This window comes from Dama dama, chromosome X, assembly GCF_033118175.1.
Source record: "Dama dama isolate Ldn47 chromosome X, ASM3311817v1, whole genome shotgun sequence".
Taxonomy (NCBI): Eukaryota; Metazoa; Chordata; class Mammalia; order Artiodactyla; family Cervidae; genus Dama; species Dama dama.
In genome coordinates this window covers 18,832,804-18,848,307 of record NC_083714.1, presented here as the reverse complement: position 1 = coordinate 18,848,307, position 15,504 = coordinate 18,832,804, and the positions used below count along the sequence as shown (strand labels likewise).

Below are 15,504 nucleotides of genomic sequence, written 5' to 3'. Positions count from 1 at the left end.
TGTTACCGCTGCTAAAGGATTCCTGAGGCATTTGCGGTAAGCGTTTCAATCAGGTAGTTGATAGTCCTTCTAAATGCCGCTTCAAAATATTCTGAAACGAATCTCTTTCATCTCTAATATATTTACTTTTGTTTTGCAGATCTCAAAAGGTGAAGCAACTTAGAGATCTAGGGTCATATCCCTGACGACCTAGGGTTAAGCTGGTGTCGCTTCGCAAGATTTTGGTACCCAAAGCAGCGGAACCGGGATTTAGCATCCTTCCTCTGATAGCACATTTCTTAAAGCAAGCATTCTGCACGTTTCAACAGCGTCTCTTCCATACCCAACACCTCCTCCCAGCCCGCCCCCTGGTTCCTTCCCACCCTCTACCTCGCACCCCCCACCTCCCGCCCCCAGCCTGCGCATGCGTCCTAAGAACCCCCTACACTCGCGGCACAGGCTCAGAGTATTGTCGGGGGCTATTCTCTCTCCCAGGAACATGGCGGCGAGTCAGGGAGGTGGTGGTAACAGTGGGGGCGGCGGTTGTGGTGGAGGTGGAAGTAGCGGTGGCGGTGGCGGGGCCGGAGGGGGAGGTGGCGGAGCCGGAGTGGGAGGCGGCGGCGGCGGCGGGACCCTGGTGGTGCCCATCCCGGTACCGACTCTTTTCGGTCAGCCGTTCCCCAACGGGCCGCAGTGGAACCCGGGGAGCCTGCAGCCTCAACACACCGTGAGGAGCCTGGACCGGGCCCTGGAGGAGGCGGGCAACTCCGGCATCCTGAGCCTCAGCGGTAGGAAGCTCCGAGACTTCCCGGGCAGCGGCTACGACCTGACGGACACCACCCAAGCAGGTGACAGGACGGGGAGGGGGAGGGGCAGCTGGGCAAGGAGGAGGTGGGGGCAGTGGGTTTCTGGGTGGCTGCGTGGCTGCGTTGTTGGACTCGGCTGGTCTGGGCGGGTGCGCGGGGGCGGCGAGACTGAGTCGGAGCAGCCAGTTCTGAATGTGAGGGGCAGAGCAGGGAAGTGGCGGGGGGTGGGCGGGAATGCTGACTGAAGGGTCTGTGGAAACCCGGTGGCATGTGAGGAGTGAAAGAGCATTATTGTTAAGGCGAGTTACCCCACTAAAGGGGTGGGGAGGGAGGCACTGACACCTTCCTGAATGCACTTCGTCCAACTCTCGTGGATGTTCCGGGTCTTTCCTGGAGGGGAAAAAAGGCAATACAGAAGACCATAATCTATACATATTCTTCAGAGCCATGCGTGCCTGTAAGAATGGTATATCCCTTTTCCCTAGTGCAGCAGCAGTATTGCCACGGTTTTTGTCTGTGTTCTTATTTTGTGGGTGTTTTAATCATCCTAGAATAGTCTTGCCTTCTTGTCACGTATGCCTTTAAATACTGAGATTTGTCATTTTCCTGGTGTTGAGGTAGTGGTGCTTAAATTAGTATTTGCTGCCACGGCAAATTAAATCATCAATCACTTATGTGTCTGCTTTACTAAGGGAAAGATTCCTTGTTTTGAGTTGTGGTGGAGTCTTAATTTTCTTTACATATGTAACCTAAAAATTGTAAGGGCATTTTTGAGAATCAAAATTAACTCCATTCTTTTTGGAGTTAATGATAATGGCTTATCATTTTGGATGAGAAATTGGCTATTGTAATGTTCTTCATATACTCTCTGGTACTCTTTGTTGTGGATGGCATTTTTTGTTATGAACAGTCTCCCCTCTGCCTTATAAGTCAATGCTGATTATTTTATGTGCGTTTTGATTTGATGAAGGACTTTTCACTTTTCATAATCTTCAAATTTGTTATTTATGTATCTATTTTCATCTGCTTTGCTGAAAGAAATCATGGACAAAATGATCTTAATAAATTTAGTGATTTTGAAGCAATGTAGTAAGTAAATTCACTCATAATGGGAGGTAATAAAAGATCTCTTATTTTCAGAATAACACTATTTTATTGTATTGTGTTTCTTGATATTAAATCAAGATGTGTGTTTGGATGAGGGTTGGGAGAGGAAGAGAACCTAAAATTGAAGCCTTCTATCCAGTTATTCTCTTAGGAGTTATCCTAAGAACCATCAATGATTTTGTATGTTGGAAAGCATATTTGAGTATTTACTCTTTCACTCTGAACAGATTTCCTAAACAGTATGTTCACATATTCATGATATATTGGCAAGACATTGTACTACTTGGTATGTTCTTCAAAGGCTTCAAGAAAAATGGTTTCAGACTGCATCATTATAGGGATTTGTTGTTTTGCTTGTTGTTAGCTATAAAAGATTTATCTATCTATAGCGCAGAGTTGAAGCATCCTAGGTTGGCTTTCTGGCCTTTCACTGTCTGGCTCCAGTTTATTCTTGCAACCTTAAGTCCTCATATGCTCCTACATAGAACCCTCTGTTCCAATTAGGTCAGCTCCCAGTTCCTCAAACATAGTTTATGAATTTCTGCCTCATCTTTGTAGAAGATCCATGTTCATGAGATTTCCTTTTCTCCACCTATTTAATTTTGTTCAAGCCCCAGCTTTTCTAAGATGCTGTCTCCAACTCCCTTAGTCCAGGGCAGTCTTCTGTTTCTTTGAATTCCCGTGGTACTTAATGTCTTTACCACTTACATGCTAGTGCTGGCTTTATTTTCTTTTTTATGTTTTGCTTTCCCTGGGAAGATGGAAGGCTGCTTAAGGGCAGGGAATAAGTAATACACTTCTTTAGTTTTCTCATTATATACTGCTTATATTGTACTTAATAATATTCTTCATAAATATTATGTGATTATATTATGTGATGATATATTATGTGATATATATATCTTATGTGATTATAACCATTGGCTTTTAAGGCTTCAGTTTGTTTTCTGAGGCAAGTTTTAACACAAACCAGAACTATATTTATTCTTGGTAAAACTCATTCATCATAAATTTTATCAATGTCTACAGTAACAGAGAACTTTTTGAGATAATTCCACCTCATTTTACTTTTTAAAAAAAAATTGATTGAATGGGTGTTCCTTGTGGGAGCACGTGAGAATTAAATTAGAAATCTGTGGGTGATTCATTTGCCATTCATTTTTGACCAAATTCAACCACAACTAGTTAGGGGCAATAATCTTGTATATAAAGAGACTAGTATCCATTATATATAAATGGAATTGAAGAAAAATAGAGCATGTTTGAGATTATACGTACATACCTGTATATATACAAACATATAAATATGTATATGCAATATAGTCTCTGCTCAATGAAAACAGTTCTGTTTGTTGTTATTGTTACACTTAAATTGACTCTCAGTGGAATAATGTTTCAGTACCAAATTGATTAGTTAGACAGCAATGGTTTATTGCAATGGCTCCCCACTCCAGTACTCTTGCCTGGAAAATCCCATGGACGGAGGACCCTGGTAGGCTGCAGTTCATGGGGTCCCTAAGAGTCGGACACGACTGAGCGACTTCACTTTCACTTTTCACTTTCATGCATTGGAGAAGGAAATGGCAACCCACTCCAGTATTCTTGCCTGGAGAATCCCAGGGACAGGGGAGCCTGGTGGGCTGCCATCTATGGGGTTGCACAGAGTCGGACACAACTGAAGTGACTTAGCAGCAGCAATGGTTTATTGAGTTGGGAAGAGACTGGAAGAAGGGAAAATAGGTAGGAAGCTATTTGTTAATCTAGGTGTGAGGTGGTGAGAATCTAGGTTAAAACAAAATTGGATTAGAAGGGGAAATTGATTCATTTAAAGGAAGGGAGATGGTGCTTCACATTGTTTGCTGTTCCTTACTATGTACGTAAAAGATGAAATAGACCTGTGGTTTTCCACCTTGCCTGCATTTTAAGATGGCAAGGGAGTTTTTTGTTGTTGTTGTTGTTGAATCTATGCCCAGGCCCCACCCCAGACCAATTAAATCAGAGTCTTAAGGACAAAGAGAGGGGTGTGTGTTTGTGTGTGGGGGTGTGTGTGTGTGTGTGTGGGTGTGTGTGTGTGTAAGTATTCCCAGGTGATTCTTCTGTGCAGCCAGGGTTGGGAAACTAGAATTTTTTAGACATTTAAGAAATATTTATTGTTTGAGTGAATGAGAACATTGATAAAAGTTTGGTAACTAACCTAAAGCTAATTGTCAAGAAGGTCAAAACCAAAGCTAGGAAGGAACTAAATGTTCAAGTTCTAGTACAGAGATCAGAACCAAATGTTCACGTTCTAGTTCAGTGCTCTTTCTGATAGACTTGTGTGAAGCAGACTCATTTTTTTCATCATATTATGTCTGTAGTGACTAGGAACTTACCAGGAACCTATAGTTTCTCCAGTTCCCTTGAATAACTGTTTTACATTTAACATTGTTGGATAAATTTGTGTTAAAATACTGACTCTAAAAAATGTAGCAGCAAAATCTTATTTTCTCTATTAATAGTCTTCCTGTGAGGGAATGTGGATTATATGTAGCTGATGGCAAAGTTTATCTTTGGTATCTTTTTTATTTCTCTTTGCATTTCTGGTGTCTGTTCTTCTTCACCTGTCCCCTTCCTCCTGCTGCCCTCCTTATTTCTTTTCCCCTCTTCAGCCTCACTCCCCTTTCTTTGCTGGGATGGAGCTCAACTGCTAATAACTAATTATGGCAGCCTTTCCAGGCGATTAACATTTAAAAGGGAGAGTTTGCCAATTTACTTGATTCTCCATTTGGTGGTTTGTGCTCAGGACCTTTTTTGAATTGGTATGCCTTCCAGATACTTCTTAATTAAAATCCTCACGCATATAAAAACATGAAATCAGGGATCAGAAAGTTTCAGGAAGGTAGCTAACTCTGGTTGTAATGCCTTATCTTTGCTGGTCTGTGGGTAGACTTGGCAAGACAAAGGGAAATTGCCTAGAACTTTTTAGTCTATCTGGATACTGTGATACTTGTTGACTTTAAGAGAGTTTAAAAATGATAATGGGTAATGGCTATGCAAACAAATTTGGAAACTTCTCCTATTTGACTGTCAGCAGTACTACAAATAAGTCTCAGTCTGTTTGCAGCTGCCCCCTCTGCTTCTTCATACTTCTTTATGTCCATAAACAATAGGTCTGTGAAACAGATTTAGGAATTCTTTACATATATCAGATTGTGCTGTGTCCTGGTGAATCACATGTTTTCCTGTAAACCTGGAGTCAACTCTAGTATTTCCTACATGTGCTGGTTCACCTCTTCAACTGTGGAGCATGGTGCATTGTATCTGCTTGTATAATGGAGCCACTTAAACTTTGCAGCCTCTGATTTTGTTACATAGGTGAAGGCCATCTTAGTGCATTCAGTGGAATAAGCTTGTGATTTTGTGGCCAGAGTCAAATATCTGCCTTGCTTTATGTAATAAATATCTTGCTGAAAAATTGAATATGAAGGACATTTTTGTTGGTTGACTCATATTTTAATTGGTTCAGATTGAATTTGAGTTGCTAAACCTTGCAGTGTTTTATTCAGTGATGAATTCTTCTAGAGCATAAATAGTTGCCCCTTAATTTCTTTCTTTTGCAAGTTCACATTTTAAAATGTTAAAAAAAAAAAAAAACAAAGCCCATGGTAAATAAAAAACACACAAACAAAAAAATGTTGTCTTAAATCAGAGTTATGTTTGTCATTAAAATCATATCATTTATACAGCTCCTTGTAAATTCTAAGCACTTTCATGTATATTACCCTTTTGTATCCTAATAATAACCCTGTGGGCTTTGTAGAGTGCATAGTAATTAGCCTTTGTTGTTGAGAGAGGTTAAGTGATTTGCCCGAAGTTAAATGGCTAGTATATGGCAGAGTGTGGGTCAGAGTCTAGATTTTCCAAATCTAACACTATTCCAGTGTTATTTCTATTGCAACACTTTCTTTTCTTATAACAAAGCTATTAATAAACACTGTGCTAATAAATAGGTGATTTAATCTGAAAGATAAATGCTTATTTAGCTTCATAGATTATATAGTTTCTGTTTATGGTGCAGTGTGTTTTGTTTTGTGCATGGTATTTGCATTGCTTGTCTTCATGGTATTGGTTTTACAATAGGTACATTAAGCAAGCTTTTATTAAACTCTTACTCTGGAAACAGGATTCTCTAAAGGTTTATAAAATAGGTGCATGTGTACAGTAATATATGTAATTATTAGAAAAGAGATGTAGCAATATTAAAAAACATATATTTTAATAAACTATACAAATAAGTTATATAGAACTGTGGCATAAGGCTTAATTTTTTTGGGAGTTAAGTTAGTTTGAGAGAATTTCCTACAAAGTTAACTCTTGCTGAATCTTTAGTTAAATGATCACTATGGGATCAGCTTCAGTTCAGTTCAGTTGCTAAATCGCGTCCGACTGTTTGCGACTCCATGCATGCCGGGGTTGGTTAGGATTAAGCAGAAAGGGACAATTGCAGACTTTCAGGGGAGAAATTACACCCATATGGAGTTGAGAATGGCATTGCATATTAAGGGCAGATGTTAACTGAAAGTTCACTCTGTATTTTCTCAAACATATTTGGAGGCTGAGAGGAGGGAATTGGTGGAGAGTTCAGTGTTAAAATACAAGACGGGGAGGGAGGATCTTCATGGACTGGGTGGAGAGTCGTTAGCAATGGAAGGGAGGGGTTACCTAGTTCCCTAATTCGCTAAGATGGACCGAAGGGAATGTCGATCCCTGGGGACAATAATGTCTTAAATTTTAATGTTAATCGATGGAGTGTCATCTGGGAAAACAATTTTTCAAGCATAGGAATAGGCACTCAATAGAGCAAAATGCTTTAAGGAGTCATGGAGAATAAGCCACAGTTTAGAATTAGGACTGTGTGATACGCAGCTAGATTAGTTGAATTTGAAAAATATGAGCTTACCATGAAAAAAATTACCATATATACTGCATGACAGGTAAAAGAAGTGGTTGATTGGAATATTTTAGAATTGGGATTATAGAGACACTGGCTTAAAGTCTAAAATTTAATATTTTGATTTAGATTGTTTTAACATAAACTCTGAAGTATTTATTTATCATTAAAAGCATAAAGATATACAAGATCCAGAACCTCATTGACAGCATGAGAAGTGATGTTCAGGACACCTTTCACAAATAAAAGTAATTGAAGACTTAGAGCATATTGATTTCCTGGGAGGTGGTATTTAAGTTCCAAGGCATACAGTCACACTTTGCAAAAGGGTATATCATTCTCCTAGCCCATCCCAACAGTACACTCTAAGGGATTTAAACTGTATGATGCCCATCCCCATTGTACAGAGACTGTTCATCATCATGAACAATTTAGAAGGGGAAATCTTTTACTTTTCTCTATACTTTGTGTATATTTAGGTAGTTCTTTAAGCATTGTAATACTCTTACAATCAGTTCTCTGAAAAGTTTCAGAAAGTTTTCTCTGCTTCCCTTTTTTTCCCCTCGTTTGCCTTTTATAGAAAAAAAAAAAAAAAACTATCTTATACTCCAGGGAACCATTTAATGTAATAAAAGAAAACTGTACAAGTGAGTTTTATAACAATAATTTAAGTTTGTGTTTAGTTTCATTTTAAACTAGTGTATTCAGTCTGCTAAAGGTGTAACTTTTAATCTACATTTCTACTGTTTCAAATAAATTATAAATTGATAGCATTCCTCTTATAGACTACCAGTCAGTAGACTGTAATGGATAGTTAAACAATAGATATTGTCTAATATATATTTTGATAAAATTTTTTTTTTAAGTTTCTTTTTCCAAATAGGAAAGTAAAGTCTTACCTATTTGTGGACATTGTTTATCTGAGGCCTACAATTTGAGGCATGGATTGGTGTTTAATTACGCTTCTTTTGGTGAAATTTTATGCATAATATTAGGGATTTAAGGGGACAAGAGACAGAAATAAAATGACAGTGTATAACTTTTAGTTGAACTGTATGGAGACTAACCAATTCTAGAACATTTGTGAATTTGGATTTGATTCAAAAACGACTTCGTTAAATAATTATGTCCCTAAGAGACTCCAGAATGTGCAGCATAGAAATTTTCCCCTCTTAAAAATATAATTCCAATATATAAATCATTAGTACTTTAGCTAATTGGTTGGAGATGCCTGTGTCAATGGGAAATCAATTACCTTTAAAGATATTTATAAATTAAAGATAGTAAATCAAACATAGATAACTATCTCCTTAATCTACCTTGATGAGTATGTAAGAATACATTTGTTATATCTATTTTATATAAATGGACAAGATGGTAAAGTTACTGCCTTTAGGGAATTTATGATTTAAAGTGGTGGTATAAATTAAGTATTCATGTATCTATTATATAGGCTAGATCATGGTTTTAAGGAATGGGGAACTTGCCCCCAAGAGATATTTGGTAATGTTGGGGCTTCCCTGATAGCTCAGATAGTGAAGTGTCTGCCTGCAATGCAGAAGATCTAGGTTTGATCCCTCGGTTGGGAAGATCCCCCGGAGAAGGAAATGACAGCCCATTCCAGTACTCTTGCCTGGAAAATTCCATGGATGGAGGAGCCTGGTAGGCTACAGTCCATGGGATCGCAGAGTCAGACACAACTGAGCAACTTCATTGGTTTTTGGAAACAATTTTGATTGTCATAACTTGGGGATGCTACTGATATCTAGTGGGTAGAAGACAGGTGCTGCTAAGGATCTTAAAATGAACAGGACTGCACACACAACAAAGACTTTCCAGGTCTAAAATGTCAATGGTGCCAAGACTGAGCACTGCTTGGCTAGAGTAAGATGAATGTCATAAGCGAAAACAAAGCAGTGTGCAAATTTGAAGAGGGAGTGGTGACATTGATTATAGGATAGGCTTTGAAGGGGAAAGGATCAGATTTTATACTTAATCATAAAAAGAGGATCCAACTCTTTGCGACCCCATGGACTATGGCTCACCAGTCTCCTCTGTCCATGGAATTTTCCAGGCAAGAAGACTGGAGTGGGTTGCCATTTCCTCCTCCAGGGGATCTTCCCAACCCAGGGATCGAACCCATATCTCCAGCATCTCCTGCAGTGGCAGGCGGGTTCTTTACCACCACACCACCTGGGAAGCCCATTAAAAAAAAAAAAAAGAGGATACTATATGAATACTGACATCCCAGAGTCTCTTGAAACTCAAAATGTCAAAAAAAATCAACTTTTGTATTGACCCTAGGACCCCTGGTCTCGCAGACCAGAAACTTGGGAATTATTCTTGACTCTTAACCTTCCTTCACCCTCTATATATGGTTGGGTCTTAAGGACTCTTGACCATATCTCTTTGAATAGCTTTCAATTCTGTTTCATTCCTGTCTAATCTCAGTGTCAGTTGTTGTTGTTGTTGTTTATGTCCTCCTCTTCTCACCTTTAACTGACCCTATCAGCAGTTTTTCTGAAATGATTTCTCTGCTTCACATTCAGTTGCTTCAAGTCCAATTAGTTCTTCATACTGTAGCCTGAGCACTCTTTCTCATAGGCAAGAATTTCTTGCGTGTATACTTGTGAATGAAATAGCTGGGTTATATAATAATATTTGTTGTTGTTCATTCGCCAAATTGTGTCTGACTCTTTTTGACCCCATGGACTGCAGCATGCCAGGCTCCCTGTCCTTCACCATTTCCTGGAGTTTGCTCAAACTCATGTCCATTGAATTGTTGATGCCATCCAACCATCTCATCCTCTGTTGTCCCCTTCTCCTCCTGGCTTCAATCTTGCCCAACACCAGAGTCTTTTCCAGTGAGTCAGCCTGTTGCATCAGGTGGCCAAAGTATTGGAACTTCAGCTTCAGCATCAGTCCTTCCAATGAATAGTCAGGGTTGATTTCCTTTAGGATTGACTGGTTTAATCTTCTTGCAGTTGAAGGGACTCAAGAGTCTTCCCCAGCACCGCAGTTCAAAAGCGTCAATTCGTCACCGCTCAGCCTTCTTTATGGTCCAACTCTCACATCAATACATGACTACTGGGAAAACCATAGCTATGACTATACAGACCTTTATTGGCAAAGTGATATCTCTGCTTCTTAAAAACACTGGCTAGGTGTGACATAGCTATTCTTCCAAGGGGCAAGCATCTTTTAATTTCGCAGTCAACTTTTGCTTTGATTTTGTAGCCCAAGAAAGTGAAATCTGACACTGTTTCCACATTTTCCCCATCTACTTGCCATGAAGTGATGGGGCCAGATGCCATGATCTTAGTTTTTTGAATGTTGGATTTTAAGCCAGCTTTTTTCCTCTCCTCTTTCACCTTCATCAAAGGCTCTTAAGTTCCTCTTCACTTTCTGCCATTAAAGTGGTGTCATCTGCATATCTGGGGTTATTGATATTTCTCCCATCTATCTTGATTCCAGCTTGTGCTTCATCCAGCCCAGCATTTCGCATGATGTACTCTGTGTATAAGTTAAATAAGCAGGGTGACAATATATAGCCTTGACATACTCCTTTCCCAATTTTGTTTCATGTCCAGTTCTAACTGTTGCTTCTTGACCTGCATCCCTACCTCAGGAGGCAGGTAAGGTGCTTTGGTATGCCCATCTCTTTAAGAATATTCCACAATTTGTTGTGATCCACACAATCAAGGAATTTAGCATAGTGAATAAAGCAGAAGTAGATGTTTTTTTTTTTAATTTATTTTTAAATTTTAATTGGAGGCTAATTACTTTACAATATTGTGGTGGTTTTTGCCATACATTCACATGAATCAGCCATGGGTGTACATGTGTTCAGCATCTTGACCCTCCCTCCCACCTGCCTCCCCATCCCATCCCTCAGGGTCATCCCAGTGCACCAGCCCTGAGAACCCTGCCTCATGCATTCAACCAGGACTGGCAATCTGTTTCACATATGATAATATACATGTTTCAATGTTATTCTCTCAAATCATCCCACCCTTGCCTTCTCCCACAGAGTCCAACAGTCTGTTCTTTATATCTGTGTCTCTTTTGCTGTCTTGCATACAGGGTCATCGTTACCATCTTTCTAAATTCCATATATATGTGCTAATATACCGTATTGGTGTTTTTCTTTTTGACTTACTTTGCTCTGTATAGCAGGCTCCAGTTTCATCCACCTCATTAGAACTGATTCAAATGCATTCTTTTTAATGGCTGAGTAATATTCTATTGTGTATACATACCACAGCTTTCTTATCGATTTGTCTGCTGATGGACATCTAGGTTGCTTCCATGTCCTGGCTATTGTAAATGGTGCTGTGATGAACATTGGGGTGCACGTGTCTCTTTCAATTCTGGTTTCCTCGGTGTGTATGCCCAGCAGTGGGATTGCTGGGTTGTATGGCAGTTCTATTTTCAGTTTTTTAAGGAATCTCCACACTGTTCTCCATAGTGGTTGTACTAGTTTGCATTCCTACCAACAGTGTAAGAGGGTTCCTTTTTCTCTGCACCCTCTCCAGCATTTACTGTTTGTAGACTTTTTGATAGCAGCTGTTCTGACCAGCGTGAGATGGTACCTCATTGTGGTTTTGATTTGCATTTCTCTGGAGAAGGAAATGGCAATCCACTCCAGTATTCTTGCCTGGAGAATCCCAGGGTCGGGGGAGCCTCGTGGACTGCCGTCTGTGGGGTCGCACAGAGTCGGACACAACTGACGTGACTTAGCAGCAGCAGCAACTCTGATAATGAATGATGCTGAGCAGTTTTTCATGTGTTTGTTAGCCATTTGTATTTCTTCTTTGGAGAAATGTCTGTTTAGTTCTTTGGCCCATTTTTTGATTGGGTTGCTTATTTTTCTGGAATTGAGCTGCAGGAGTTGCTTGTATATTTTTGAGATTAATTCTTTGTCAATTGCTTCATTTGATATTATTTTCTCCCATTCTGAAGGCTGTGTTTTCAACTTGCTTATAGTTTCCTTCCTTGTGAAAAAGCTTTTAAGTTTAATTAGGTCCCATTTGTTTTTAATGAATTCCCTTACTTTTTCTATGATCAGCGTATGTTGGCAATTTGACCTCTGGTTCCTCTGCCTTTTCTAAATCCAGCCTGTACATCTGGACATTCTTCGTTCATGTACTGCTGAAACCTAACTTGAAGGGTTTTGAGCATAATCTTGCTGGCATGTGAAATGAGTGCAGTTGTACAGTAATTTGTACATTCTTTGGCATTGCGCTTCTTTGGGATTGGAATGAAAACTGATTTTTTGCAGTCCTGTGGCCACTGCTGAGTTTTCCACATTTGCTGGCATAATGAATGCAGCAATCTAACAGCATCATCTTTTAAGATTTGAAATAGCTTAGCTGAAATTCCATCACCTTTACTAGCTTTGTTCGTTGTTCAGTTCAGTTCAGTTGCTCAGTTGTGTCTGACTCTTTGGGACCCCATTGACTGTAGCACGCCAGGCTTCTCTGTCCATCACCAACTTCTGGAGTTTTCTCAAGCTCATGTCCATTGAGTAAGTGATGCCATCTGACCATCTCATCCTCTGTTGTCCCCTTCTCCTCCTACCTTCAGTCTTTCCCAGCATTAGGGTCTTTTCCAGTGAGTCAGTTCTTCGCATCAGGTAGCCAAAGTATTGAAACTTCAGCTTCAGCATCAGTCCTTTGTAATTGAATTACATCACCTTTGTTGTAATGCTTCTCAAAGACCCACTTGACTTCACATACATATCTGGCTGTAAGTGATTGACCATATCGTGGTTAACTGGGTCATTAAGAGCTGTTTGTACAGTTCTGTGTATTCTTGCCACCTTTTCTTAATTTCTTCTGCTTCTGTTCCATCATTGCTCTCTTATTCCTCTATTGTGCCTATCTTTGTATGAAATGTTCCCTTGGTAACTTCAGTTTTCTTAAAGAGATCTCTAGTTTTTCCCATTCTTTGGAACTCTGCATTTAGTTGAATATATCTTTCCCTTTCTCCTTTGCCTTTCACTTCTCTTCCTTTCTCAGCTATTTGTAAGGCCTCTTCAGACAACCACTTTGCCTTGTTGCATTTCTTTTTCTTGGGGATGGTTTTGGTCATCACCTCCTGTGAAATGTTATGAACCTCCATCCATGGTTCTTCAGGCGCTCTGTGTACCAGATATAGTCCCTTAAATATATTTGTCACCTCCACTCTATAATCATAAGGGATTTGATTTAGGCCGTAATGAATGGCTTAGTGGTTTTCCCTACATTCTTCAGTTTGAGCCTGAATTTTACTTATTGATCTGAGCGGCAGTCAGTTCCAGGTCTTGTTTTGGCTCACTGTATATGTCTTCTCTGTCTTCACTTGCAAAGAATATAATTGGTCAGTTTTGGTACTGACCATCTGGTGATGTCCCTGTGTAGAGTTGGCTCTTGTATTGTTGGAAGAGGGTGTTTGCTATGACTAGTGTGTTCTCTTGGCAAAACTCTGTTAGCCTTTGCCCTGCTTCATTTGGTACTCTGAGGCCAAACTTGCCTGTTATTCCAGGTATCGCTTCACTTCCTGCTTTTGCATTCCAGTCCCTGGTGATGAAAAGAACATCTTTTTTTGGTGTTAGTTCTAGAAGGTCTTGTAGGTCTTCATAGCACCATTCAACTTCAGCTTCTTCGGCATTAGTGGTCAGGGCATAGACTTGGATTACTGTGATATTGAATGGTTTGCCTTGGAAACGAACAGAGATCATTCTGTCGTTTTGGAGACTGCACCCACGTACTGCATTTCAAACTCTTTTGTTGACTATGAGGGCTGTGCCATTTCTTCTAAGGTATTCTTTCACACAGTAGTAGATATAATGGTCATCTGAGTTAAATTCGCCCATTCCAGTGCATTTTAGTTCACTGATTGCTAAAATGTTGATGTTCACTCTTGCCACCTCCTTTTTGACCACTTCCAATTTACCTTGATTCATGGATCTAACATTCTAGGTTCCTATGCAGTATTGTTCTTTCCAGTATTGTTCTGGAAGTAAAACATCGGAGTTTACTTCCATCACCAGTCACATCCACAACTGGGTGGGTGTTGTTTTTGCTTTGACTCCATCTCTTTATTCTTTCTGGAGTTATTTCTCCACTCTTGTCCAGTGACATATTGGGCACCTACCGACCTGGGAGTTCATCTTTCAGTGTCATATCTTTTTGCCTTTTCATACTGTTCATGGCAAGAATACCGAAGTGATTTGCCATTCCGTTTTCCAGCCTCCCATGTTTTGTCGGAACTCTCCACCATGACCTGTTTGTTTTGGGTGGCCCTACATGGCATGGCTCATAGTTTCATTGAGTTAGACAAGGCTGTGGTCCATGTGATCAGTTTGGTTAGTTTCTGTGATTGTGGTTTTCATTCTGTCAGCCCTCTGATGAATGAGGATGAGAGGTTTATGGAAGCTTCCTGATGGGAGAGACTGACTGTGGGGAAAACTGGATCTTGTTCTGATGGGCAGGGCCATGCTCAGTAAATCTTTAATGTAATTTTCTGTTGATGGGTGGGGCTGTGTTCCCTCCCTGTTGTTTGGCCTGAGGCCAAACTGTTGACCCATGCCTCCACTCCTGGACACTCACAGGCAAGTCTGACTCAGTCTCTTGTGGGGACACTGCTCGTTTCTCCTGGCTCCTAGTGCACACAAGTTTGGTTTGTGTCCTCCAAGAATCTGTTTCCCCAGTCCTGTGGAAGTTCTGTGATCAAATCCTACTGGCCTCCAAAGTCAAATTCCCTGAGGGTTCTCAGTCCCTTTGCTGGATCCCCCAGGTTGGTAACTCTGTTGTCAATCCTAGAACTTTCTTAACAGTGCAAGAATTTCTTTGATGGACTTGTTCTGCAGTTTGTGGGTCATCTGCCTGGTGGGCTCTATGGTGCAGCTAATGGTGACCTCCTCCAATAGTGCTTATGCAACACGCTGAGTGACCCAGGTCTGCTGCAGTCAGAGCCCCTGTCCCCACAGCAGGCCACTGCTGCTGGTGCCTCTGCAGGAGACACTCAAACACTCAAAGGCAGGTCTGGTTCACTCTCTGTGGTCCTGGTGTGCACAAGGTTTTGTTTGAGCCCTCTGAGCATCTCTGGTGGTTATGGGGTTTGATTCTAAACACGATTTTGCCCCTCCTATCGTCTTTTTGGGGCTTCTCCTTTGCCTTTGGACATGAGGTATCTTTTTGGTGGGAACCAGCATTCTCCTGTCAATGGTTGTTCAGCATCAAGTTGCAGTTTTGGAGTTCTCACAGGAGAAGATGAGCGCACATCCTTCTACTCTTTGATTGATTCCTGTGCTCATTTACACATCTGAAGGTTGTCAGGGGGCCAGCAGAATCTAGACACTAGGAGGACCCGCAGCTTTTAGACACATTCCCTAAGCATGGGTCACACACTTGTCATCAGTTACTTAAGCCAGACTGGTTCCTCCTCACCCTGCAGATCTTGGTGGCCGCCACTTGGGATTCTGGCTGTGACAGCTCTACCAACCCAGCTGGGGTTTGGAGTGGGTAGCCTATCATTTCTCCAGGGGATCTTCCCAACCCAGGGATCGAACTGGGGTCTCCTGAATTTCAGGCAGATTCTTTAGCAGCTGAGCTACTAGGGAAGCCCCTGTAATATCTTTGAGAACCTTTAAAATGATGGGCAAATCATAGTGTCTTATTCTTTATTCTTCTTTTGATT

General features: G+C 40.7%; 1 protein-coding gene across 2 annotated transcripts in view; it reads left to right on the top strand.

Moving 5' to 3' along the window:
- Window positions 1-478: 478 nt before the first annotated feature.
- Window positions 479-15,504, top strand: part of LRCH2 (leucine rich repeats and calponin homology domain containing 2) — a 107,394-nt gene continuing 92,368 nt past the window's right edge. For both annotated transcript variants that reach the window (XM_061136380.1, XM_061136379.1), the window contains exon 1: window positions 479-827. In XM_061136380.1, coding sequence (XP_060992363.1) covers window positions 479-827 — 349 coding nt within the window. The remainder of the gene's footprint in view (window positions 828-15,504) is intronic.